Here is a 27,591-nt window from a genome sequence, read left to right on the forward strand (position 1 = left end):
GCCTGATCCTCAAAGGGAGAAACATGTGTCAACAGGTGGAGATGAGAAGAAATGGGAGATAAGCGTTCTACCCCAGAGGGTAGAGCCAAACCACAGGTTACAAAATGAACTGATTAAATAGTCATAATAACAGCTGACAAGAGGCAGCATGCTATCATGGAGAAGGAGTTGACTTCAGGAAAAGGAAGAGTTGGGTTCAAATCCCTCCTCTGGCATCTCCTGGGTGTGTGACACTAGATAAAGTCACCTAAGCTCAGAGGCTTCTGGGAAACTCCCAGAGGCCCTAAAGTGGCTTTTAGAATCCTGACTATCTTGGTCCCTTCCTGCCTCTTTAGGTGACTTCTCCACCTTTTTTTTTTTAAACCCTTATTTTTTGTTTTAGGATCAGTTTTGGTTAGGCTTGCCAATTGTGTTAAGTGACTTTCCCTGGGAAGTGTCTGAGGCTAGATTTGGCCCAGGTCCTCCTGACCCCAGGCTTGTTTCTCTACCCACTGAGGTACGTAGCTATCCCTTCTCTCTAGCCTTCTTATACCTTATTCTTCCCTGTACTCCAAGATCCAGTGACACTGACCTTGCTATTCCCTGTCTAAGACCCAAGACCCTTCATCTCTTTTCACTGAACATTTTTCTCTGGTGGTCTCCACTGTCTGTCACTCTCTCCCTCATCATCTCTGCTTCCTCCTGGATTCCTTTAAGTCTCAACTAAAGCCTTACTCTCTGCATGAAGCTTTTCCCCTTCTCCCTTAATCCCATTGTCTTCCCTATGGTGATTGTCTCCAAGTAATCCTGAATATATCTTGTTTATACATATGTGTTGGCATGATGATTACATTGTGAGCTCCTTGAGAGCAGTTTTTGCTCTCCCCAGTACCTTACACAGTGCCTAGATTCAGAGTAAGTGATTAATAAATGCTTATTGATTGAATGAAGTTGCAGATTAGCACAGAGGAGGAATATGGTGCAATGGGAAGATCACAGGATTTGGAATATGGGGGACTTCTATTGCTAAGCTCTCTTCTGCCTTGGAACCAATATTTAATATCAATTCTAAGACATAAGGTAAGGGTTGTTTTTTTTTTTAAGCAACAACATAGATTTGATGTATATTTTGGTATATTTCTGGGATGTCAAAAAATTGCAGGAAGGAAGGAAGGGAGAGAGGGAAGAAGGAAGGAAGGAAGGAAGGAAGGAAGGAAGGAAGGAAGGAAGGAAGGAAGGAAGGAAGGAAGGAAGGAAGGAAGGAAGGAAGGAAGGAAGGAAGGAAGGAAGGAAGGAAGGAAGGAAGGAAGGAAGGAAGGAAGGAAGGAAGGAAGGAAGGAAGGAAGGAAGGAAGGAAGGAAGGGAGGGAGGAGAGTGGTATCAAAGAGTCCTGGGTTTATAAGTAGAGGGAACCTAAAAGATCATCTAGGAATTCACAGGAGAAGACAGAAGTAACTTTCTCCTAGATTATAAACTCCATAAGGACAGATGCTCTCTTAGCTCTCTGCCTAGCACAGTGCTCTACCCAGATGCATACAACATATATTTAGGGCACTAAGTTCTATCCTTTGCCTATGTATGCATGTATACATATGCATTTGTCTCCTCTTTTAAGCTTAACTGAAAAGTTTCCAGGCAAAGTCTGTGCCCTCAGTGGGACAGGATTTGAAAAGATTGTGGGATGTGCAATATCTATAAATGATTCAAAATGGATACGACATACAATAACTCAAGCACCTCTCACAGGAGGGATTGTCCCTACCCTCTGAGCTCCAGGCAAGTTAGACTTCTCTCCATCTCCCATTTTTAACTTGCCTTCCCCCATATGCCTATGTCTTTGCTCACCCTATCTTCTGGATGCCTGGGATGGGCTCCCCCACTTTACTTTTCCCATCTAGTTTGTTAAAATCTTTTCCTTCTTTCAAAGATCAACTCAAAGGCTACCTCTTCTTCAGCTGCCTGGACCCCAGTGAGCATTTTCTCTCCTGCCTCCTGTCTAATAGTATTTGGGATATGGCTTTGCTCTCCTATCAGTCATTTATTCTAAGTTAGAAACGCCTTGAAAGCTGGGGTCATCTCTTTGCCTTGTACACAGGTATTTCCCTGAGCTTGAATGGCTGGGACTACAGGAGTCAGGGACAGCGAGCTAACCCTTCCAGGGGATTTCATTCCAGAGACCTACCACCAGCTAAATGTGAGCCACAAACTCAGAGCCCTCAGAACAATTTCATGTTATCAGACTTGAGGACATCTAGGGAGGCAGCAGCACTGGGCACCTTGATGAAGACTGTGAAGCTGACCAAGGGAAGGGGCCTCATACCCACATCTCTCTCTGCCAGGGGGTCCCGTGACCAGAACATCTGCTCACCTTTATAGTAAAACAAACAGTAATCAGCGAGCACGAACCATCTTCTCTTCCATAACCGCATCCCAGAGCTATCCTGCAAAGGAGAACAAGCCAGTTCAGAGGGAAATCTGTCCATAGACCTCCCCACTTTTCCTTACTGTTATACAACTGAATTGGGTTAGTAAGGAAGCCCCATTGTAGCTTTAACAATAAATAGAATAATAATACAATACATTTCTATGGGACTAAAGGATTCACAAAGGGCCTTTCTCCCAATAACCCTGGAAGGGAAAGAGTATGATAATAATTCATGCCCATTTTATAGATGAAACTAAGGTTGAAAAGGAGTTAACTAACTTGCCTAAGGAAAGGCTTCTCTTAATGCTGTAGATAATTGCTATCTTAGCAGTTACCTACATATACAGAGATGAGTTCCTGCCCCAAAGTCAGCAGTTTCCCTGCAGAGGGTGAGAGTTTGCGTTTTGGGGACCCTTTGGTGACTGATGGCATGTGCCTCTCTTAAGGACCTTTGAATAATACATCTGTATGAAGTCATCTCATGACAGAAATGCTTTATTAGCCTTTTTTTTTACTTTTTCTAGAGTAATTCCCATCCCTAATGTCCCTTCTCATTATCTGAAGCCCTCACCTGTTTGTGCAACCAGCCTCTCACCACCACAGGGACATTGGGGTTCCTTCGGATAGCCTGGTCCCTCTTTCCAAAGCTGTGAATTTTGCTAGTTTTGATAACCTAGGAGAGAAAAAGAAAACCTCAAGTTTTTAACTAGAAAAGCAGAAAGGATTTAGGTTTGATTCATAAAGGAACTTCTCAATCCCAGAAGCAACTTTTTTTAAACAACAGCCACAACAGCCATAGATAAAGGCCACCGTTTGACTTGGAAGTATGGAAGCCAAGCCACTAACTTCCAATTCTAGAAATATATGGCTACCATGTGCAATGATGCTAAGAGATAATGATCACCAAAGAAGAAGCGGGGGAGAGAGAAGGGCATTTGGGATACACAGGGTCTCTGCAAGCAGCATTAACAATCATAAGATCCAAAAAGATGGCCCCAATTAGTGATGAGCCATCTGAGAATTTCACAGGATTTAGGACCAGCTTTACTGTGGATCTTAGACTAGCTCATCTAGTCCAACTCCCTATTGTACACAATAGGAAATTGAAGCTTACAGTGGTTAGGTGACTTTCCTAGGTCACATAGATAAGAATTAGCCAAGTCAGGATCTGAGCACCAGTCTTTAGACTCCAGACCCAGAATTGCTTGCTTCCACTAGCCAAGAATGATCTCAGTATGTCCTTCAGTAGCCTAAAGCTGATAAAATCTGCTTAATCCAGGGTCACTTACAGAAGGAACAGTGACTGGACCAGGAGTGGGACATCAGTCCATAATAGATCCTGGATGACTTTAGGCAAATTGCTTCCCTTCTCTAAGGCTATAACCTCCTCCACAAAAATGTAAGGAGTTAAATTCAATGCTTCCTAAGGTCTTTTTTAGCTCTGAATTCCTGTGAGATTTAACCTTTGAGTGTCTCCGGGGCCTAACCCAGAGCTGTGAGCACAGGATAGATTCCATAAACACAGATGTTAAAGATGAAAAAGGTTCTACCTGCAGCTTTGATAGTGTAAGTACTTGGGCAACAGAGAGATAAGTAGAGGTACCCTCAGCCTCATTAGAGTGGAGAGAGAACAACTGAACCAGGACCTTTAGGCACAGATTCCAGTCCTAGGACTCTCATGACACTGCTGTGAGCTGAGAGAAGTCTCTTGCCTTTTCTGAATCTTCAGGATTGATCAGACAGAGTTCATAAATCATATCCTACTCACTTTTTTCTAAAGAAGAAATGGGAAGAACCCAGAGCTTGGGGTTAGACAGGAGACACCGAAAGATTAAATCCCGTAGAATCACAGGAGCTCAGGGCTGGAAGGGCCCTTAAGCGACATCTAGCCCAACTCCTCACATTTTATAGAAGAAGCTATAGATCCAGAGAAGGAAGCAATTTGCCCAAGGGCACATGGGCACTGTGTAGTGGGGGTGGGGGTGGGGAGGAGGCTGAGGCTAATAGACTGCTTGAGCTAAGGAATTCTGAACTACAGGGAGCCAAAGCTGACTGTTGAATCCTCAGAGTAGGAAGGGCCATCAGGTTGCCTAAGGAGGTTCAAACCAGCCCAGGTAGGAAATGGAGCAGACCAAAGCTCTTAAGTTGGAATGGAGTTGAGCCCCTAAACTTTCAGACTGGGGAGATGGGGAGATTGAGTCTCAAAAATAAATAAATAATGGTAATAGAATACTATTGTGCTATAAGAAATGATAAGCAGGGAGGCAGCTGGGTAGCTCAGTGGATTGAGAGCCAAGCCTAGAGACGGGAGGTCCTAGGTTCAAATCTGGCCTCAGACACTTCCCAGCTGTGTGACCCTGGGCAAGTCACTTGACCCCCATTGCCTAGCCCTTACCACTCTTCTGCCTTGGGGCCAATACACAGTATTGACTCCAAGACAGAAGGTAAGGGTTTTAATTAAAAAAAAAAAAAAGAAATGATAAGCTGGATGATTTCAGAAAAAGCTAGAAAGATCTACATGAACTCATGCAAAGCAAAATAGGCAGAAATGGGAAAACATTGTACACAATAATAGCAATATTGTATGATGATCAACTGGGAAAAGACTAGTTACTCTCAGCAATACAATGATCTGGGACAATTCTGAAGGACTTATGATCCATCTCCAGAGAAAGAATTGCTGGAGTTAGATGCAGATCAAAGCATACTGTCTTTCACATTAATTTATTTATGGTTTTATTTTGGAGTTTGGGCTTTATATAAGTATTCCCTTACACCAATGACCAATATGTTTTTCCTGATAATACATGTATAATCCAGATAAAATTGCTTACTATGTCTGAGATGTGGGAGGAAAGGAAGGGAGATAATTCGGATCTTATAATTTCAGAAAAGGTATGTTAAAATGTATTATTATATGTAATCAGAAAAATAAAATACCTTTGAACAAAATAGATAAATAAATTAAATGAACAAATAGATTAATGTACTCAATACAGTAAAAAATAAATAAGTAAATGAAATGGGATGGTGGATGAATTCTCTGAATATTGAGAAGTACTGTGCAAATAAGAGAGATGTTTCCAAAGTCCTTGCCTAGACTAGATTTCCATGGGACATCATGGTCAAGGGTACAGAGGAGGGAAGGGACAATTGAGCCATCTGGAACTCACCCTTGGTCCTGATTTCATGTCTAGAGTGGATGTAGTTCCAATTGTGGATGTTTCACTGACCATACTGGAGGGTCTCTGGTTCATAAACTCTTGCTTTGACATATGGGAATTCAGCCTAAAGAGAAGGGAGAAGGAACATAGTTAAACAAGAGCTAAGCTGAAGACTAGAAGTCAAGGGTTTCTTCTTGGAAAAGGGCCAGCATCCACGGGAGGCATGGTGTGGGCTCCATTGTCCCAGCTTCAGATTAGGAGTCAGGAGAATTCTAATTTGGTCATTTCCTACCTTTCTAACTTTGGGTACATGCTTTAAACTCCCTGGCCTCAGTTTCCTCATCTGAAAAAGGGGAGAGTTGTACTAGATGGTCACTAAGGTCTCTTCAAGCTCTGGAAATATGATTCTATAATCCCTGTGAATGGACAGCGAGCAGTTGTCTTCCATCAGTTTCTAAAGCCAAATGCTCTCTCTATCCCCTCAGTTGGACACAACCTGGGCTAATAAACAATAAATACACCCAGGGTCCTCAGACCATAACTCGAGAACTCTGTCAGAGCCTTCAGGAACCATCTGCTCCAACTCCATTTTACAGATGAGGAAACTGAGGTTCAGAACTTCAGTAACTAGCCCAAAGTCTCATAACTTCTAAGTGCAAAGAAGCAGAATGGGATTCTCCATATTGGACACTAGGCAGGTGGAGGGACAGAATCACTTTCAATGCTGATGGCTACCCTTCTCTATCCCAATTGAACCCTCAAGGTAACCAAATGCCTCTCCTCCCCATGTATCATTTGCTCATGGGCACACATCTACACATCCAGCTATCTGCTCCATAGTCAGCGTTTGGCACCCACCAATCTACCCCTTCCCCATACACACAGACTCTCACACACACATACTTCCATCTGCCCAGGATCCCAGAAGAAACTGTTTATAATTAGTAACTAGAGCTGATTCCTTGCTCCCTGCCCCCCTAAATACACACAGATACAGAAATGCTTACATAAACGCCCACAGGGCCCACATCCCAAAATAGACCATATAACAAAGAATTCTATTCTGAGAACACTTGGTTCTCCCCAAAATAGAGCCTGCAAAGATGCTTAACCCTTCATACAGCACCTGGGGAAAGAGGTGGAAACACGAATCCAACACACCTCTGGAACAGGAGAGAAAAAAAAGGCATCTCCTACTTCTACCCCGCTTTGCTCAAGGCAGCCTGCCCAGTCCTTTATCCCCCCTCATGAGATTATCACAACATGCTGACCCGGGGGTCCTCCTTCTCCTGCCTCGGAGATGATCCATCCCCAGGACCTACCATGGTAGTTGCAGATACAGTCAGCAAAACGCCTCCACGGAAACTTCAGGACTTGTCCAGGAAAAACCAAAGAAAGCAGCCTGGGTCTCCCGCCTAACTCACCAATCCTCCGGAGTCCCAGAGAGGAATCTCGCCTCTAAGCAGCAGAGCTCAAGCTCCGATACTAGATTCTTGTTTACCACCTGCCCAGCGGGCGGGCAAGGGATGCTCAGTGCCAAACTGAGTCTCTCCACTTCGGGGCAGGTGGAAACCTGATCTTGGAGTCAGAGGGGGAGGCCGCCACACCCCTCCATGGCCTTCACAGAGGAGGGAGGCACTTTGGCCCAACCATAACCTGGGAAAAGTGTCCAAGAAGAGCCCAAGGGATGAGTCCCAGGCTTCAGCCGGAGGATCTGCTGATTCTCAGAACCCCCGGAATTGGGACAAGAGCTCCTGAGGCCCTAAGGACAGAGCTGGGACATCCCCCAGATCTTCACAGAAGCAGTCTGTTCACCCTGTTCTCTGAACAATGGCAGGAGTAGGTAGGAGACTTCTGGAATGGCCAGGGGGCCAGTTCTGCTGGCGCTGGGTGGTAGGAGGCTTGCTTTCCACTCTCAAACCCCCCCAAAAACGTCACTGCCTTCTTATCAGCTCAGGCACAAGCTTCCCGGATTCCCCACCCATTTTCCCCTTCCTAGCCAGGCTTTTGGTTACTTCTCCTCACAGAGAAAAATGTCACTGAGCCCAAACCATTCAATTTGGGGACAGCAGGGAAGGCAGCACAAAATCAGAGGGTGGGAAGGCCTGTGGGAGGGTGCTTAGTTTATCCCCTTGCCTCCAGGCAGGGCTGCATCAGAAACATTTTACATTGGATTCTTCAATGGTCCCCTCCCTCCCTCCCTTAAAAGCTCCAAAGTTTGGAGAGAGGAAGAATATTTATTCCAGTGTCTCTCAGTTCCTTTACCAAGCTCAGTCTCAATCTCTCCTCAGCCCCTCTAGTCTCTGTAAAAAACCACTCTCCCCTTACACAAGATTCTGAGAATATTAGTCCGTGTGAAAATCCTTCACCATCTGGATGGAGGTTCTATTCCTGCCGATAGAAATAAGACTGATAGGGAGTGGGGCAGATATCCCCGAGTCTTATTAAACCTATCATTCTGAAATCCAGGCTAGGAAAAAAGAGGTTATCACTGTCCCTTCCCTCCAATAATAGCTAGGTGGAGAGTCTGGAATCAAGAAGACTCATCCTCCTGAGTTCAAACCTGGCCTCAGACACTAGCTGTGTGACTCTGCGCAAGTCACTCTATCCTGTTTGCCTCAGTTTCCTCATCTGTAAGATGAACTGGAGAAGGAAATAGCAAACCTCTCCATTATCTTTGCCAAGAAAACCCCAAATGGAGTCACAAAGAGTCAGACACAACTAAAATTACTGGAAAATAACAACCCTCCAATAACTATTTTAGCAAAAAATCTATAGAAAATAGGGGAAGTTTGTGGTGGCATCAGAGGGATTAAGTTCAAATCCCACCTTGGTCATTTGCCAGCTAGGTGACCTGAGAGAAATCACAATCTCACTGTATCTCGGTTTCTCTATCTGTCAAATGAAGGGTTGGGGGGGGGGGGCAGCTGAGTAGCTCAGTGGATTGAGAGTCAGCCCTAGAGACAGGAGGTCCTAGGTTCAAATCTGGCCTCAGACACTTCCCAGCTGTGTGACCCTGGGCAAGTCACTTGACCCCCATTGCCTAGCCCTTACCACTCTTCTGCCTTGACAGAAGGTAAGGGTTTTAAAAAAAAATGAAGGGTTCGAATAAACCCTTCCAGATCTAAGAGTAAAGAATGTTTGTGTCACTTACAAGCTGAGGAACCTTGTGGAAAGTCGCATTCTCTCTTTTCTTAATTCTCATAAAGCAAAGAGGATGAAATAGGTGGGTTCTAAAGTCTCTTCCAGTTCCTAGTCTATGACCCTTTGACATCAGCACTACCCCCGGTAGAGTCCAAAAACATCTCTCTGGTTTTTGTAGCCAGAGATCCAGAAGGCTCATTTGAAATGAAATGTTTTTCTGCTCTAAACTTATATCTACCTTCTACTACCGAACAGCAACTCTGCTTTCTTTATTTGGATCAAAAGCCAATCCCTAGCATCCATCCATCCATCCATCCATCCATCCATCCATTTCTATAGCATCAGAAGTGATAACTTGTTCCTCCTCTATTCTGATAGGAAGAGGTGAGAGCCCTAGACATTCCACAGGCTGAATAGAAAGAGAGATGGGGAGTGGGAAGGTGAAGCCATTGCAGAGGACCATCACTCACCTTTTTGATGCTCTTCCTATGATGGCCTGACAATCACTACACCTAAGGCTCAGCAACAATCGCTCTCTCCATTTGCCCATTGAGACCCAGCTGTGCCTTATCTTGCAACTTCTTGTCCTCTGGGTTCCCAACCCAAAGAATCTCAGTTAAAGTCCAAGGTAATAATCAATGATTATCGTGCAAATCGTGCAAAATCCAGACTCCAGGATGAACATTTCCTCTAAGATTTTCTGAAACTGCTGGAATGAAATGGACTTCAGGAAATCTGAGCAAAAGCCATAGGACACTTGGGTCTAACGATCCTAAGGAAATCAACTTTATCTGAATGAGGGCTGCCCAAGGGGAGAGACCATAATCTGCTTGACTCTTGGAAGAGAACTCCCAAGTACAAGGAGTTTCCACAGCTTCTCATTATTTTAAATCTCCCTTTAACAAATAGCACAGAGCTAGGATTTAGGATTACAAGGGACCTTAGAGATCATCTAGTCCAAGTCCTTAACTTGGCAGATAATAAAACTAGGGCTCAGAAAACTGAAGCAGCTCACCCCCAGTGCCAGAGGCAGAACTTAAATCTAGGCCTTCCTCATGCCAAGCCCGTCATCCTGTTTACTACATCATGCAACCTTTCTTTGAAATGGTAGTATGACCTCTCAAACTGACTTCTTTGAAGAAGCCAGCACCCTAATTGGATATCTATTCCAACAGGTTTAGTAGCCCAGAACATAAAGTGCTAAGCCTAGAATCAAGATGACCGGAGTTCAAATTTAACTTAGCTGTGCGTTCTTAGGCAAGTAATTTAATTTTTTGCCTCAGTTTCCTCACTTGTAAACTAGGGATAATAATAGTACATAGCCAATAAACATTTACTATGTGCCAGATACTGTGTTACATTTTAGATATGCAAAGCAAGGCAAAATATGGCCCCTGCCCTGAAGGAGCTCAAAGTCTAGCTCCCAGGGTTGTTATAAGGACAAAATGAGATATTTGTAAAGTGTTTTACACACTTGAAAGTAGTATACAAATATTAATTATTATTATCATAAACAATCAATCAATTTACTTTGCTGTCACATCTTGTAGGCTCAAGCTATACTTCCTGGACTTGGAAGAATCCAAACCAATTCCCTCGAGACTCAGAGTGGAAGCCATTCACTGTACTGATTTTTACAGAGAATCTTGCCACTCCCAAAAGAGAGGAAATCTCTTGAGCTAAGATGAACATCTGTAGGAAAAACTACACAGTTTATAAGTATTCAGAGATGGCCCCAAAGCACATGAGTCATCGAGATGCCTGAGACGGAGAAAAAGACAAGATAGCAAAAAGGGCCATCAGAAGCACATCTCGGTGTCATTAAAGTCTATTAATTTAAAAGCCCCTTTGCTGGGTTTCTGTGCTATGAGATTCCTGAACTACTGTGGGATGATTTGAACAAAGACTTCTCTTTTCTTGTCTTGAGTTATAGGAATGTTGATTATGTTGGGTCGTGGGCTGAGGATAAAGAGTAAGCCAGAAAGTTAACTCAACGGTCTTCCCACTAAAAGGAAGGGAGGAGAGAAGGGTATTAGAATGTGTCTGTCTACAGAAGCTAGCAAGGAAAGGTATCAGAAACCTCTAAGCCCAAACTCTGACCTTGGTTTGGCCACAGATCTCTTATTTGACCCGACACAGGTGACTCTTTTGTCCTTTAGTTTTCCATCAATAAAATGGGTGAGTCTTTCCTACTTCTTATTTCTCAATACATAATGAATAGCAAGGACAGATGTGAGACTAGGAAGAAGAAAGAGTAGGATCACAGATGTCAGTCTGGAAGGGGGCTTAACAGGGATGTCCTAGAGGCAGTTCAAATTGGTTCAAGATAAAGAACTGACTGTTAAATTGTCAGGGTGAGAATTTACACCTTAGAAATCTGCAAAGCTATAAATTAAGGCTTGATTTATTAATGTGTTGATAGTCTAGAGTTCTGAAAGTTATGGATATAATGTTAATAACATAGTTTACATTTTAAAGTATATCATGCCTACATCTTTCCCCCCAGAGAACAGATCATTAAAGAATTTGCCAGTACATGGCTGCCTTAGAGTTTATCTAATCTAATCCTCTCCTTTTAGAGATGAGGAAACTAAGATTTAGATGTGACTTGTCTAAGTTCACACAAGCCAAAAGAGCAACATAATGTAATAATCAATAAAAATTAATAAGCTAATAAAAATAAAAGGAGCTTGGCTTCTTAATCAATGCCTGTGGTTAACTGGTTTTTAGCCAGTATGATATTCAAATGAGATGAAATGCACAATGTACTTAGTAACCATCAAGTTCTAAATACCTGGGATTTATTTATATATATATATATATATATATATATATATATATATATATATATATATATATATATATAAACCATGAGACAGCTCTTGGGCACATAAAAATGCCTTAAGCAGCAAGTCCTATGAAAAAAAAATTCCATTTGCCATGCCTTGGCTCATGTGGTCTCCCCAAGCCTGGAATGGCCATATGCTCCATCTGGTCAATTCCCTTTTTTCCTTCAAAATGCATCTCAAGTGTGACCTCCTCCATGAAGCCTTCTCTGATATCCTCTCTTCCCTCTTCCTCCAATTTCTTTAAACACTTCATCTCCACCTCTCCTTTACACTGAACATGTCACAATGATTTGTGCCCATGTTCATCTGTAGGGCCAGCACAGGATCATAGATTTAGAACTGAAAGGGACCTTAGAGGTTAATCTCACCCCCTCATTTTACAGATCCTTTCTTTCCTGTTCAAACACTTGCTAAGAACGAAAGAGTGTAAAGAGGGCCAGATCTGAAGTCAAAAGACAAATTCGAATTCGTTCTACCTCTTAATTCTCTATGGGATGTAGGGTCAGTCATTTAAATGTTCTGGGTCTCAATCTGCTCATCTGTAAAAATGAAGGGGTTGAACCAGAGGACTTCTAAAGTCATCTTCAGATTCTATATAGCATGAGGTCATTGTGGTCAGCACCAGGAAAGAAAAGATGAAGATGATGGGAATGAGAAATCAAATAACCCAAATCCAAAAGAGTTGAAGCTCTCCTAGAGGAGAGGGAGAGAAGCGAGACATGCATTATAGTCTGCGTGTCCTTCCATCTATCAGCAAGAAGTTCCCGGACAGGAAGACTTGTAGCAAATCCATTTTAAGCTCTCCAGTGCCTAGCACTGTGCCTTCCAGGTGTTTAACAGATGCTGGGCCAAACTAAATCTTTGAATAGCAAGAAATTCTCAACCTGGCATCCCATGAACTTCTTCTTTTCTTAGAAGACTGGGTTTCCCTCTCTCCCAGGCTAAAAGTGAGTAACAGCCACCCGCAAACCCAGTCCCCCTACTGATCAGCATGGGAGCTTTCCAACCTGGGCCCTTTCTCAGTTCCTTAGGCAGCTCCCAGGGGCTCACCAAATTGGTGCTGAACTTAGAGCAATCATCCAATCGTCTTGGGCCCCTGGAGTTCATCACTCCTGAACTCAAGCCTTTCCAGGGGCTGGAAGGCCGGGTGTGCATCACCACATGATCGACTTATTTTTCCCCTTTAATATTTTCACAAACTTTTCAACGTCACTCATGTCTGTTGTAATACGACATATTTTATTTTATGCATTTTTAAAACAAGGGAAGGATTCACCAGGATAAGCTTTGCCAAACTGCGGAGGAGGGAGAGGACCCCCAAAAGGCTAAGACTCGCCGGCCTAACACCATCCTCAGGGGAACGCACGTCCCTTGCTGCCCATACAGAGCAAGCACAGATTAGCACACCCAGGGAGGTACCAGAATTTTCTTCCACTCAAAGCAGCAGGCTCCCGCACTCTCACACACATGGATGCACATGTGTACGCAGTCTCACCATTAGATAACACCACCAACCAAATTGCACTTGGAACTCCAGAATTGAAATTAAACTCACGGTTTGTTTTATTTCCATGGTACCCTCTCTCCAGAGAACTCAAGCTGTCATACAATTAACTTCAAAAAACAGCAAATATTGTCTATAAACAATACCTTAAATCCTTTCTGTGAGGCTTATTAGGCTGATAAGCAGCTACTGGCTGGGGGCTCCGTGAAGTCCCCATGGGGTCCCTGGCACAGAAGCATCCTATTCTGGCCTGGGAAAGCACAGGATGGGGGGGGGGCAGGAAATCAAGGGCAGTGTGGGGACCACTTAAGCCGAGTGTCATTAAAACAACACCTGTAGCTTACCAACTGCTCGAAAAAGAGGCTCACACCTTCATGCTTTGTGTTACGGGGATCACACACAGCTCATGTGAAATAATTGAGACACTGGAGGAGGGAGGAGGGGGCAGAAAGCCTGCAGACAAATGACACTGAATTCTTTAAGGCAGTTCTAGCACGTTCACACCCACTGTTTTAAGGGGTTGGGGGGGGGGGGGGGGGAAAGAAGATAGAGTATGCAGAAGAGAAAGGAGGAGGTAGAGAAGTCCCAGGCTCAGACGCCAGACAGACTGCCAACGCCTCCTTTCAACTCCCAACACCCCGGGGGAAACTGTCTGATACTGGGTCCCATTCACCATGGGCCCCCCACACTTATTACTCAATACTCACTTTCAGTGTTCCTTCTTCTCCACCCTCCCAGTTTCTTCTGTGTGTATACACTGTCTTTCCCTCTCCCACCCCCCCCCCCAACCCCTGCACACACACCTCACCCCGGTGGGGAGAAAGTCAGCCCAAACAGCATCACCTCACTTGGCACAGACAACATCTGGTAGGCAGCCAGTCACACATGCCTCTGTAGGCTCTGGCTCCCTTACCTCAGCCTCGAGAAGCTCAGTTCTCTTCCCTGACTACCCTCCCCCTGGCCTCCTAGGCATCCATCTTCTGGGGTGCATCTAAGGCAGAGGTTCTTGTTTTCACGTCTCCGATCCCCTTGGGCTTCTGGTGAAGCCTATAGACAGACCCCTTCTCAGAATCAGGTTTGTAAAGGTAGACAGAGAAGCATACAGGATCACCAAGGAAACAATCCATATTATACAAATATGTATTCTTAAAAAGCACAACCAAGTTCACGGACCCCAGCTTAAGAATCCCTAACGGGAGGAGCGTCTGCAGAGGGAAACCATGGCGCTTTGCCGGTTTGGGAGGAGCGGGGAGGAATGGAGCACGTGTCAGCTAACGGGACAAGAGGAAAGAGCAGGACGGTAGCGCACTCCGTTTGCAAGCTGCCCTCCACCCCAATCCAGAAGAAACCATGAGCTTTTCCACCCAACCCAAGAGTAAGGGCTGAGCAGCCATGGAGTCGGTGGCGTGTTTTCCCTAATGATCGAGCAAGACGATGGCCTCCGGTAGGACCAGGCCCCCCAACCAAGCCCCCTCTCAGAAAACCGAACCGCCATCCCACCCAGGTTCTGGGCCCACAGGACAGCGCCACAGTCGTCCACCTACCTGCTTATTTCATTAATGCCACCGCCTCCTCTAGGTAGGAAAACTAAGCGGCTCAAGTTTCTGCATCTGCATCCCAGGTGTCTCAGTTTCTCCCCCATTTTCCTGCTGCCATGGTAACCAAATGCAACAGGCAAAAGCAGCCCCAGCCTGACTGTCTCGCGAGGCCTGGTACTGGCTGTATCAACCACATTCACCCACAGCCTAACAAACCGGCAAACCAGCAGGAAGGGATGCTAACACTGAGCTGGCTGTGCAGTCTGCAAAGCGCCGGGGAGGCCACTAGAGAAGGCAAGAACTCTTCCTGGGTTCCAAAGTCTTGTGCTCGGATTAAAGAGTCACAATATTTAGTAAGAGAGGTCACCAGAAACCCATCGGCCCTTCCTCTTTGATCCTGTCATCCTAAGGCAGCTGCCCAGAGCCTTCCCTCTCCCTCTCTCCCTCCCTCTCTCTCTGTCTCTGTCTGTCTGTCTGTCTGTCTCCCCCTGTTTCTGTCTGTCTGTCTCCATCTCACTCCCTCTCCCCCTCTTTGTCTCTGTCTGTCTCTGTCTCTCACACCACACACAACCTATCTGCCACCCCCCATTGTGCCTTGCCTGCAGAAATAACTGGGGTGTAACGTGGAAATGACTAAATTAGCAAATATATCCCTTTTCTGCTAGAGACCAAAATCTTTAAAATCTTATATGGGGTGGGGGTGGGGGGGTTGTGGCTTAGGGGGTTGAGAACCAGGTCTAAAGAGGGAGGCCCTGGGTTCAAATCTGGATTTAGACCCTTCCTAGCTGTGTAAGCTCAGGCAAGTCACTTAACCCCCATTACATAGCCCTTATCACTCTCTGTCTTATAATATACAGTATTGTTTCTAAGATGGAAAGTAAGGTTTTAAAAAAGCAAAAAAACTTCTCATACTTCACTGTTCTGAGTAGCACCAGAGATGCTTTCAGTCAAGGACAGGAACCTTAGCTTCTTTCTAAACATCTAGGTAAGAAATCCATTGGGTGGCTCAGATCTCAAAGAGAAGGTCCTGGTCCTTCCCATCCCTAGAGATCTCAGAGCACTGAAGGACGAGTAGACTCAGCCACCTCCCTGGGGGAGAAGCTCCCAGATGAACATCTGTCTTTTTAAAGCCTTTGTGAAAACAGGGAGATATTGAACTTTAGAAGGGCACAATGCCAACTCCTAAGCCTCACCCCAGCACCAAATTCTCCGCAGAGCCTGAGGAATGCTCCCCATACAAAGGCTGCTGTCAGTCATCCACCTGCATCAGTGCTGAGGACTGCAGGGGTGTTTGTGATCGGCTCCTGAGCAGCTCAGTAACAAGGCAGAAATGTCTCCAGCACCCATTAATGAAAGTGCCGCATACCCCCATGAAGACACGGGGAGTGACTCGATGTCCCACCTCCCGCTGAGAGTTCCCATCACCCTGAAATTTCATCTCAAAGTTTAAATCCCCATCCTCATAACATCCTTAAAAAGTCTACCTATAATTCCCTCCCCCTCATTTTTTTAACCCTTACCTTCTGCCTTAGTATAAGTTCTAGTACAGAAGAGCATCAAGAGCTGGGCAATTTGGGTTAAGGGACTCACCCAGGGTCACAAGAGGTCAGACTTAAATCCAGGCTCTCCTGACATCATGCTCTATCCACTGAGCTAGCTAGGCACTCCCTTTTTTTTTTTTCAAAGAAAGAAATGGATAGACCGAATGCTATCCCAAGAATTTGTATAGTCAGATAACAGAATTCTGAACACAGCCTGAAGGATGGGGAGGGGGTACTGTATTAGAATCCAACCAGAAAATTCTCCCACAAATACAATGAAACAGAGAACAGAATCAGAGTAGTGTGAAGTCCAATCTAGAATTTTTCTCTGGGATAGAATCTGCAGTGTGGAAGAAGAATCCATACAGAATCCAGAGCAAGGGAACAAGATGAAAGAAGAAGCTATGTGCCAGACTGTAGGGGAAAAAAAAAAGTAGGATATTGATAAGAGTAAGAAAGGAAATCAAGGAATAAGAAGCAAGCAAAAGATGCTCATTTGTCTAAGAATTTACTAGCAGGGGGTAGCTAGATGGCTCTGTGGATTTCTCAATCCAGGTCTTCAGATGGGGAGCTCCTGAGTTCAAATCTGGCCCCATACATATCCCAGCTGTATAGCCCTGGACAAGTCACTTAGCCCCCATTGCCTAGTCCTTACTACCCTTCTGCCTCAGAATCAATATACAATATTAACTCTGAGATGGAAGGTAAGGGTTTAAAAACAAACAAAAAAATTTGCTAAACAAACACTGTCCTTCTTCAAGTCTACCTTGCTCACAAAGGGCAGAAGAGCCTCACTTGACACTGACACCAAGTTCTTTGTCCAACAGTCCTGTGTCCGGTTCTGGGCTCACGATTCAAGAATGTAATAGAGAACTAGGCCAGAGGCCAAAGAAGGACCACAGAAGTGATCCAGGCACAAGAAAAACAGGACCCGTGATGAAAGAAAATCTTAAGGAACTGGAATTGTTTCACCTGAAGGGGGATAATCACAGCCTATATCCCAGTACAACAAATACTCTTACAGTGAAAGTCTCAAGCTAATAACAGTAGCCTATTATTTGATACAACAAAATTCCAGTATAGCCAAAAGAATCTGAATTGTTGCCCTTGGAGTTCAGTGAAATGAGATCTACTCCCTATGCAAGAGCCAAGTTGCTCCTAGACTTCGGAAGCAACAACAGAGATGACCCTTTTTCAATTCAAAGAACTCTCAGACTGTTAACAAATGACTGCAGGAAATGGTAGAACTTCTTTCCTTCGGATAAGACCAAGAACTTAAGGGGAAGGGCTCCACAAGTTGGGGATGGACCCAGCGCTCTCTAGACTACTTTCCTCGTGATATTAGACAAACAGAAAAGCCTTGATGCACACACCAAGCTGCCTGTTGAAAAAATAAGGAAAAGAAATCATGATTTACAAATCATGAAATCTACCATAAATCTCCTGAGATCGTGAAGGAACATAAAGGGGGCTGGTCATTGGACAGAGATGCTCCACAGTAGTTGTTTCCCATTCTGGCCTTTCTCCTCAGGTCTCCTAAAGTACCCCTAAAACACCCATGTTTACAGCAGATGGCATCCTATTTCTTTAAGAAAAGTTGAGGCTGTATCTAATCATAGCTCCCTTACCTCCTCTCTACTCAAAACCTTTTGGCATCATTCCCCAGTGTCTCTTTCCCTTTTGGTCATGGAAAAAAGAGGCATCCCTATTCCTTAAGGAAATTAATTCCTCTCTACCAGTACCCTCAATCCCAAAGCCCTCCAAGATTTTGCTCTAATCATCCATTTTTCTCTTCAATCCCTCCTTCTCTCCTAGACTGGTTCCTTTTGACTAAATCAAATCTAATTCCAAAAAACCCTTTCTCATTTGCTTACTCTGACATTTTTCTTGTCTCTTTCCTTGCCAAATTTCTCAAAAAGCTTGCCTACGGATGATGCCTCCACAAAATTCTCACTACCCTATTTTCTCCTTTCCTAATCTACCCCCTTAGAGGGTATTCTGCATTTTCAGAGATTAACAGGAATTTACTACTCAACAAACCCAGTGACCACACTCACTCCCCTGGCTCTCCTACCCTGACCACTACTGCTCTGGCCCTTTATTCTCTTTCTTTTCTTTTTTTTCTTTATTCTCTTTCTGATCCCTCAAGATTCTGTTCCTGGCCTTTTCTTGTCTCTCTCTTGGCAGCGCCATTTGCTCCTATGACTTTGGCAATCTTTTATCAAATGCAATAACAATTATAAAGTGTTTATTTAGCATAGTGCCTGGCACATAGTAGGGACTTAAGGAATACTTGCTCCCTCCCCTTCCCTTTGTTTCCACATAGATGACTCCTGGATCCAACCTCTTGTTTGAGCTCCGGACTCAAATTGCCCAAAGGACTCACTTATTCACCAGTAAATCCTCAGGGGTACCCCAAACTCAACACATCCCAAAAGGAGTTCCTTATCTTTTCTCCTAAACCTGCTCCTCCTGGAAGAAGTACAACCATTCTCTCAGCCTTTCCTGTCTGAGATCTTGGTGTTATCTTTGACTACCAGAGGGGATGGAGAAGGAAGAGTCCACTGATCAGGAAGTCCCAACACCTCTAGCACCCCAACATATCTCATATTGCATATTGTCTCTCTTATTAGACGGTGAGTTTCTGGAGTGCAAGGCCCATTTTTTTGGCCTTTCTTTGTATCTACAAAGCTCCTGGCACTCAGAAGACACTAAATAAATGTTTGTTGACTTGACAATTTTTGCTTTCCTGACAACTGCTGCTGTCTTATTGAAATAGCTTCCTAAGAGGTCTTGCCACCTCCCCCTTCTTCCTCCAGTCTAGCTGCCTTCTCATTCCCTAATATTTCTTTGCATAATAAATACAGTGCAACTCTCCTCTAGTAAATCTAAAAGACAAATAAAAACAGATTAAAAAAGGAATCTTAAACAGCTCCCTGTTGCCCATAAAGTACCATCCTACCTTTCCAGATTTAGCTCATTTTGCTCCCTTACATTATATTCCACATTATAGTCAAACTGGACTGTTTGGCTCTCTCAAAACACTGAATTTTACTGCCTCCATGCCTTTGCTCATAGTGGTCCTTAGGCCTACAATACCACATCCCCCCTCACTTGTTGAAAGCCTACCCAATTCTTTAATGCCTGACTCAAATGCCATCTCCTCTACAAAGGCGTCTCTGATTTCCCTGAAGATAATGATGATCCCCTTGCCCTTAGACCACACATAACAGTTTGGTTTGCACTTTGCTAACATCTTTGTCAAATATTATGGTGTTTCATTATAATTGCAATATGAGTGTGAGCCCCATCAAGGCAGGGACCTTGTCAGACAAATTTTGTATCTCTCATACCTTGGACAGTGCTCTGAATAAAAGAGGTTCTTGTTTGAATGGGATTCCAGCCCCACTGAGTCTGGGCAATGACAGCCTAACAAGACCCTCGATGGAGTACACAGAAGCAATGACAGTGGCTGTTTATTCCAGATTCCTAGCACCACATGTTAAGGTTTTGGGGAGCATGAGGGGGTTGGGTAGAGAGAAGGGAAAATTGTTTTATTAAGTACCTGCAGATGCTGGGCACTGCGCTAAATATTATCTCACTTGATCTACCCAATCTCCTGTGAGGTAGATGATATTATTAGACCCATTTTACATCTGAGGAAACTGAGGCAGATAGAAGTTGAGTGACTTGTCTTTGGTGGTACAATGAATAAGTGTCTAGGGCAGGATTTGAACTCAGGTTTTCCTGATTTCAGGTGTGGTTATCTCTTCACTGCATTTTCTAACTGCAGAGCATTACTGGAGAAGGGGAAGATTCTGGGAAACAGCATGGTACCCAGCATAGAATGTTGGACTTGGAGACATAAAGACCTAAGTTTGCCATGCTTGGCACTTAGTAGTTATGTGAATATGAGCAAGCCATTCTCAGAGACTCAGTTTTCTTATCTGTAATCCAAAAATATAATCATATCTGATTATTGATTATAAATATATTTATTATAGTAATATTATATCTGTGTTATATTAATACTATGTTAATGTTAGTATATTTATAAATAAAATTATTAATAACTGAATTTCACTGGGCTGGAGGTATTTTTCCCTCTGGGCTTTACCAGTAATAATAATAATATTTATTTATAAGATAATATAATAAATAATAATAAAATAAAAATAACAGTAATAATCTTAATATTACTGGTATAGGGAACTCTCAGTGGAGAAAATCCCTCTTTATTCATATAGATAATAATAATAATGACAGCTAACATATACAAAGTGCTTTAAAATGTACAAAGAATTCCATGTGAATTATCTCATCTGTCCTCACAACAAATGTGTGATGTAGGTGCTTTTATCATTCATTCCTAAAATGAGGATAACCATTTTTACAAATGAAGAAACAGGCTGAGCTAGGTTAAGTGATTTGCCCTGGTCACGTGCTCTGGAGGAGTCAAGGGCAGGGCTTGGACCTGTCTTCTTAATTCCAAGGTAGGTAGTCTGTCTGTTATTCTACACTACCTCTTCCCAGGGTTGTTAGGAGACTCAAGGAAGATGTCCAGAAAGTCCTTTGCAAACTCTTGAGTGCTTGACAAAAGTCAATACTCCCTGTAAAGGGAGAGTACCCACAACCAGAAAATTACAGGTACCATTAAAACAGAAGGAGAATGTGAGCCTGTGACAGAGTTCCCAGCCCACTGCAAGTCGAATTTCATTATGGTTAACTAAATCAGAGTCTGCTGCTGAATCCAAGCTTTCAAGAAGACATTTGTAGATGGAAGTGTCCCTTCAAGGACTTGACCATCTCAGAACGACCACGATAGTGGGCTCTGGTGGAGAGAAAAGGCTTTTGGTTGACCCTCTGGGTTATTTTTCAATGTGTGGGATATCCATCTAAAGGGTTATCAAATAAAAATTAAAAGACACTGGAACTGGGCCCACCTGAAGGGAACTTCTTCCATCCACAGGCTTATAAAGTTCAGGCGAGCCTCTGCCCTGCCCAGAGGCTGAAGGAGAGGCTGTTTTAAATCATTTCAAGAGGTAAAGAAATGACAATGTCCATAAACTCATCCTCTCCAGGGCCAAGGGGACGAGCACCTGGTGGATTTTTAAAGACGTTTCTTCAAAGCCAAGGGAAGAACAAGAGTTTTCATGGAAGGATGAGACAGTATCCTCCCAAGAACACAGACCCCAGGGTCGTAGATTCAGAGCTGAAAGAGCTTGCCAGGTAATCTGAACACCCCATAAAAGAAAAATTTAAAAATCAGACTTTTTTTTCTGGTATGAAGAGATTTTTATGTGGCTCTTCCATATCATGGGGACACCTAACCCCCACAATATAGAAGTGATCCTGTGCCAATCTGGGCAAAGGATGATGTCTAGGACACAGCAGCCATGGCAGTCAAATCCAGAGCCATCCAAAGTGTTATGACGTGTGTGTGTGTGTGTCCGTGTCCTTTAGCAAGTACTCAAAGAATGAGGAGAAAAGAACCCATTTTTCTTCTCCTGAGAAAGATCTATAGCTTGACAGCAATTTTGCACAGACACAAACTCCAACCTCAGCTTTTTATCTTTCTCATATAAAATATCATGCAATAAAATTAAGCCTTTCTGAAGGGACAAGCAGGAATCTCCATCCGGACATGCATAAAAAATGCAACAGAATGGGTTGTGGATAGGGAAGTCATTCATCACTAGCCTACAGGAGCTCTTTGTGGGGGGAAAAATGAGCACACAAGCAAAGACAGCTCAGTAGGTGTGATCGGTCCCAACCTACCTCTTCAATCTTCCTAATTTAGAGCCTCCATTACACACAAACTGAATCTATTCCCTGTTCTTGAGCCAGATCATGAGCATCCCTGCCTCCCTACCTTTCCTCATGTGATTTTCTGACCATTGTTGAACCCTAATCATTTTTTGTCAAAATCCTGTAGCCTTCCCCTGAAACCTAGCTCAAGTTCTACTTTATTGGGGGACCTTAATCATTTGTGGCTAATCCTCAGTGACTACCCTAGACAAATCTCTCTCTCTCTCTCTCTCTCTCTCTCTCTCTCTCTCTCTCTCTCTCTCTCTCTCTCTCTCTCTCTCTCTCTCTCTCCCCACCCCTTGTCTTCTGTCCTAATATCAATTCTAAAACAGAAGAGCGTTAAGGGCTAGGCAATCAGGGTTAAGTGACTTGCCCAGGGTCACATAGCTGGGAAGTATCTGAAACCAAATTTGAACCCAGCTCCTCCCAACTCCAAGTCTTTAATGTGGGTACCACATCTGTCATCTCTCTGTGTCGTTCTCTTCTCTCCCTGACTAGACTCCAACTTCCTTCCTTAGAGGGTAGGAACTAAAATTGATATTTCTTTGTATCCTCCCCCTGCCTTCTGTGCCGAGTGTGTTTTTTGTATCAGCAGAGAGACAACACTTGACTGGTTTTAGGGTCTCTTTTCCTAACACAGTGCCAAAGCCTTGTGAGCTCTTAGCTACATCCTGCAGCCCCTTATTGGGGTACATAGTTTGACCCTCCCCAGGGAGGCTTTTCATGATGCCCTCAGGAGTTTGAGCTCATCCTCCCTCAATTTTCCTTGATTATACTCCTTTGCATAACGTTGAATCCCAACCCCCAGCAGAATGTAAGCTCCTGGAGAGCAGGAATTTAATATTCACTTTTGCTTTTTTTTATGACTATATATAATGTCTAATGCGATGCTTTGAGACATGATTGGTATTGAATAAATGCTTTCTGGTTAGTGATTAAAACTTTGAAAAATCTCAAGCAATTTTTTTAGAAAATCTAAATTCCTCTGAGATAGGAGGAAAGGTTCTGTCAGGAACAGTTAGGAAACAGGAAAAAAGGAAAAGAAATGTTCCTATTATACACAATGACCACAACAACAGAAAGGAAAAGATGGTAAGACATATCACAACTGCAATCAATACAATCTATCAATCAATCAATGTTGTTGTTATTTGTTTCAGAGAAGCCCAACTCTTTGTGACCTACTCTATTTGAGGCTTTCTTGGCAATGTACTGGAATAGTTTTGTTGTTATTTCTCTCTCCAATTTATTGTCCAGATGAAGAAACTGAGGCAAACAGGGTTAAGTGACTCGTCCAAAGTTGCACAGTTAATAAGCATCTGAGGCTAGATTTGAATTCAGGTTTTCCTGACTACAAGTCTGCCATTCTAACCACTGTGACACCTAGCTAGCTTTTATTAAGTACCCACTACAAGCACTGTGCTTGGTGCTGGAGATATGAAGACAAAAATGAAACCATCTCTGCTCTCAAAGGCTCACAGTCTAACCAGCATACACATATGTAAGTAGGTGCATAAGACCTTCTATTCAAATTTAATGTACGTTTTTTTAAAAGAATGAGGGCACAAGTGACAAAAGGAGATCAGGAATGGCTTCATGTAGATGGTCACACTTGAGCTGAGTCTTAAAGGGAATCAGGAATTCTTAAAGGAGGGGAGGGGAGAAGGGAAAGCTTTCTAGGAATGGGAGCTAGCCAGTACAAAGTTCAGAGAAAAGAGATAGAGGGTCAAGTGTGAGGAACAGCTTTCAAGTCTGTAGAGCTGGACAGCAGAATATATAGAAGAGTCGTGGGTAAGAAGGCTTGGGAGACTAAGAAAGGGACAGAGAGTTTTTATTTTCTTCTGGAGATAACTGGAGTCTCTGGATTTTCCTGGGACAGAGGGTGGGCACAGAGATACCATCTGAACTATATTTTAGGAAATTCACTTTGGTGGCTTTGTGGAAGCCACTAGAATGAGGAAAATGGGAAGTTATTTCAAGAGGAGAGAGATGTGATGGGGACCTGAACTGGAGTGGCAGCTGGGTGAGTAAAGAGAAGGAGATGTAGGTGAGATGTTGGAGAGAGAAAAGTGGCAAGTGATTGGCTCCAAAAGGTGGATGGGAGTGTGGAGTGGAGGACCCTCCTAAGGATGCAGACTTGGGTAACTAGAAGGATGATGGTACCTTGGGTAGTTCTAGGACTCAAGAGGAAACATACATCCCTTCTCTCCATAGAGGTGGGGATGTGGATGTGGAACAAGGCATATGCTGTCAGGTATGGTCAAGGAATTAGTTTGTTGTTGCTTAATAATACTTTGTTACAAATAATAGCAACAACTACAATTTATATAGGGCTTCAAGATTTGCAAAGCACTTTACATTTTATCCTCAGGTATTTTCTAGAATACCCACTTTTTATAGATGAAGAAATGGAGGTGAATGGAAGTGAATTGACTAGCTAAGCCATATATTTACGAAGGCTACATTTGAACTCATGTCTTCCTGACTCCAAGGCCAATGTTCTAAGTCACTAGCCGTCTCAAATGATGGTAACATTATGGGGCAGTTATTGGGAAATGACAATGATTTTTTAAAAATATCAACAAATTTTTAAAGGAAAAGAAAATGAGTGTTTCCCAAGAGAGAGAAATGTTAACATACAGTTCATGAGAATCAGTGTTTATATAAGTAATCAGGAAAGGGGCAATATTGGGCAGTTAGGTAGCTCAGTGAACAGAGCATCACTCCTGAAGTTGAGAGAACCTGGGTTCAAATCTGGTCTCAGACACTTCTTAGCTGTTTAATCCTGGGCAAGTCACTTAACTTTATTTGCCTTTAGAAAAAAAAAAAGAGGGCAATACACAGTGAAACAGACAATTTTTCAGATGATATGAAGCTATATTTAAAGATCTTTGGTTTCATCAGGGCAGGAACCCTTTGGCGAGAAAGTAAACCCCTTCCATGCCCTCTCTTGCCGAGCAGTTCTTGCACAAGTCAGGTCTCCAACCTGGACATCACTTTTCTCCTCTATAAAATAAATAGGCTGAACTATAAGACCTCAAAGTTAGCATACAGCTTCAAATCTGTTGTTTTTTTCTCAGTAGGAAAAACTGAAAACCCAAGTTTCTCAGGGGGTGATTTTATAAGAACTTAGAGCTGAAAGGGACCTTAGCGGGCTTCTATTCCAATCCCCTTGTTTTACAGGTAAGGAAACTGACTGAGGAAGGAAAGAGGACCTGCTGAAGTGAACCTAGCTGGTGAACCACTGAGGATAGCCACTATAATAAAAGTTCTTGAGGCTGAGTGTGGGCAGACAAGCGGAAAAGAAGCGCTTCTGAATGGGCAAGTAGAAGGTGAGGCATTCAGAGAAAACTATTGATGTGAAATTAGCAAAACGATGGGCTCTGAGCTCTGAGACCCATCACAGGAAGGACTCCTGTAGAAAGCGGTCTGAAGATCAAATTATTCTGTGCGTTCCACATTTCATTTTTGTTTCTGCCTGCCCAGCGGAAAATAACCTTTGCCTGTGCAAATTTTCATAAAGCGCTTTGTCTAGGTCCCTTCTCCTTTGCCAACCATTTGCCAACCGTGTCTCCCTGGCATCATACTTAGCTGCATACGCATTATATTCCCTCCTCTTCTTAGACTGTAAGCTACTTGAGGGATTGAATCATCTTTGTATGCAGAACACAACACAAACATTTACTGGATTGAATCAAACTTAATTTTTCCAGTCGAAAGCTAGCACACCGTCTCCTCTCTGCTCCCAACCCAGATAATTTGAAAAACAAACCAGAAAACAATCTCCTTCCAGGCACAAGACCAGTGGTCAGCTCTAAAGCACCTGCAGTCCCACAATTCTAGCTGCTGCTGCATTTCAAAATAAGACAACAGAGCTAGGGAAAGGTCCAAAGAGACACACTTTTAAAAAATAGTATTCTGCAGACTGTAGGGCTGAAAGCCCAGAAGGGACATGATTTACGTTTATGGACTTGTGATGGGCTTAGGAGGAGAGAAAGCATGGACTCAATTAACCAATAAATCCTCGAACACAAGAGCTCAAGTGATCTGTGAAAGCTGAGAAAGCTCATTTTAAGACCAAAAAATAACCCTTCTATTTAACACATCAAGAAGTAAATTTGAGGAACTTATTACGATTAGAGGTGCTAGGGGCTGAAAATATAACAGGCTCAATAAAGATTTAGATAAATGCATTCCATGATAAACCAGCATGGCAATCCTGCACCATCCCTCTATTTCTTTAGCATAAAATGCTATTTATAAAAAGGGGGGGGGGGCAGCTGGGTAGCTCAGTGCATTGAGAACCAGGCCTAGAGACGGGAGGTCCTAGGTTCAAATCCGGCCTCAGTCACTTCCTAGCTGTGTGACCCTGGGCAAGTCACTTGACCCCCATTGCCTAGCCCTTACCACTCTTCTGCCTTGGAGCCAATACACAGTATTGACTCCAAGACGGAAGGTAAGGATTTAAAAAATAAATAAATAAAAAGAGGGAATGGGGGAGAGATAAGGAAAATTGAAGGCTTAGAAAAGGCACTAGATTTGGGATCAAGAAAACATGTAATGCCCAGTGGACTTACGCGTCGGCTATGGGGGGTGGGAGGGGGAGGAAAAGAAAATGATCTATGTCTTTAACGAATAATGCTTGGAAATGATCAAATAAAATATATTTAAAAAAACAAAAAAAAAGAAAAGAAAAGGCACTAGATTTGGAGACCAGGAGGTCCAGAAGCAGAGAGTAGGAAGCGGCATTAGCTCCCAATACTAGTAAGTGGCCTTTGACAATTTGATTTTGTTCATGGTAAAACTTTGGAATACATCATTAAAGAGATGGTTGGTTCAGAAGCATTCAGAAAAGGAAACAGAGCCCACTAAGAGCCAGTCAGGGATCACCAAGAATAGACTATGCCAGACATGCTACTTGACTTGTGGGTCCACAGAATTTTTGTGTCAAGTAATATAATTTAATTTCAGCACCACATTTAATAAAGTTCTCCCCAAAATCAGGATGGACAGTATAGAGAGGTGTGTCCTAGGGGACAGCTGGAGTTAAATGGATTCAGAAATGGCAATCACTGTCAACCATGGTATCTAATGGAATGTTACAGGGATTTATTCTGGGCTCTGATTCAGAAGAAGGAGAAATGATAGGACTACAGATACAGAGCTGGAATGGATTGCAGAGGTCATCTAATTCAACCCCCTTCGTTTACAGAAAAGGAAACTGAGGCCCAAGGAAGTGAGAGGGAATTGCTCAAGATCACAGAGTCAGAATTTAAACCTAGATCCTCTGATTCCAAATCCAAAACTCTTCCACTGGAAGAAGTTCACTATGTTCTACCAAAACTTTTAATCGAAGACTTAGATGAAGGCAAAGGTGTCATACAGGCACATTCAAATGGAAGATGATATGAAAGTGGATGGGTTAGCTAATATGTTGTACCATGGAATCAGGATCTGAAAAGATTTCAAGAGGCTATAATGATAGATGGAATCCAATGAAAAGGAGAATGATAGTCATAAATTCCAACCCCTGGGCTTGAGTTCAAAACATCAACTGCCCAAGTAAAGTATAGGAAGTATGGGGAAGACATAGTTGGACAGCAGTTAAAATAAAATGGACCAGGGAGCAGTTAGGAGGC

The 27,591-nt window shown here is 43.3% G+C and overlaps 1 protein-coding gene across 22 annotated transcripts in view; it reads right to left on the reverse strand.

The window, feature by feature from the left end:
* PLEKHA7 (pleckstrin homology domain containing A7) overlaps positions 1-27,591 on the reverse strand; it is a 274,220-nt gene that overhangs the window by 73,801 nt on the left and 172,828 nt on the right. For all 22 annotated transcript variants that reach the window (XM_056802181.1, XM_056802176.1, XM_056802172.1 and 19 more), the window contains 3 exons: positions 5,578-5,692; positions 2,976-3,077; positions 2,348-2,420 (listed from right to left, as the gene is read on the reverse strand). In XM_056802181.1, coding sequence (XP_056658159.1) covers positions 2,348-2,420; positions 2,976-3,077; positions 5,578-5,692 — 290 coding nt within the window. The remainder of the gene's footprint in view (positions 1-2,347; positions 2,421-2,975; positions 3,078-5,577; positions 5,693-27,591) is intronic.

The sequence above is a fragment of the Monodelphis domestica genome, chromosome 6 (genome assembly GCF_027887165.1).
Source record: "Monodelphis domestica isolate mMonDom1 chromosome 6, mMonDom1.pri, whole genome shotgun sequence".
Taxonomy (NCBI): domain Eukaryota; kingdom Metazoa; phylum Chordata; class Mammalia; order Didelphimorphia; family Didelphidae; genus Monodelphis; species Monodelphis domestica.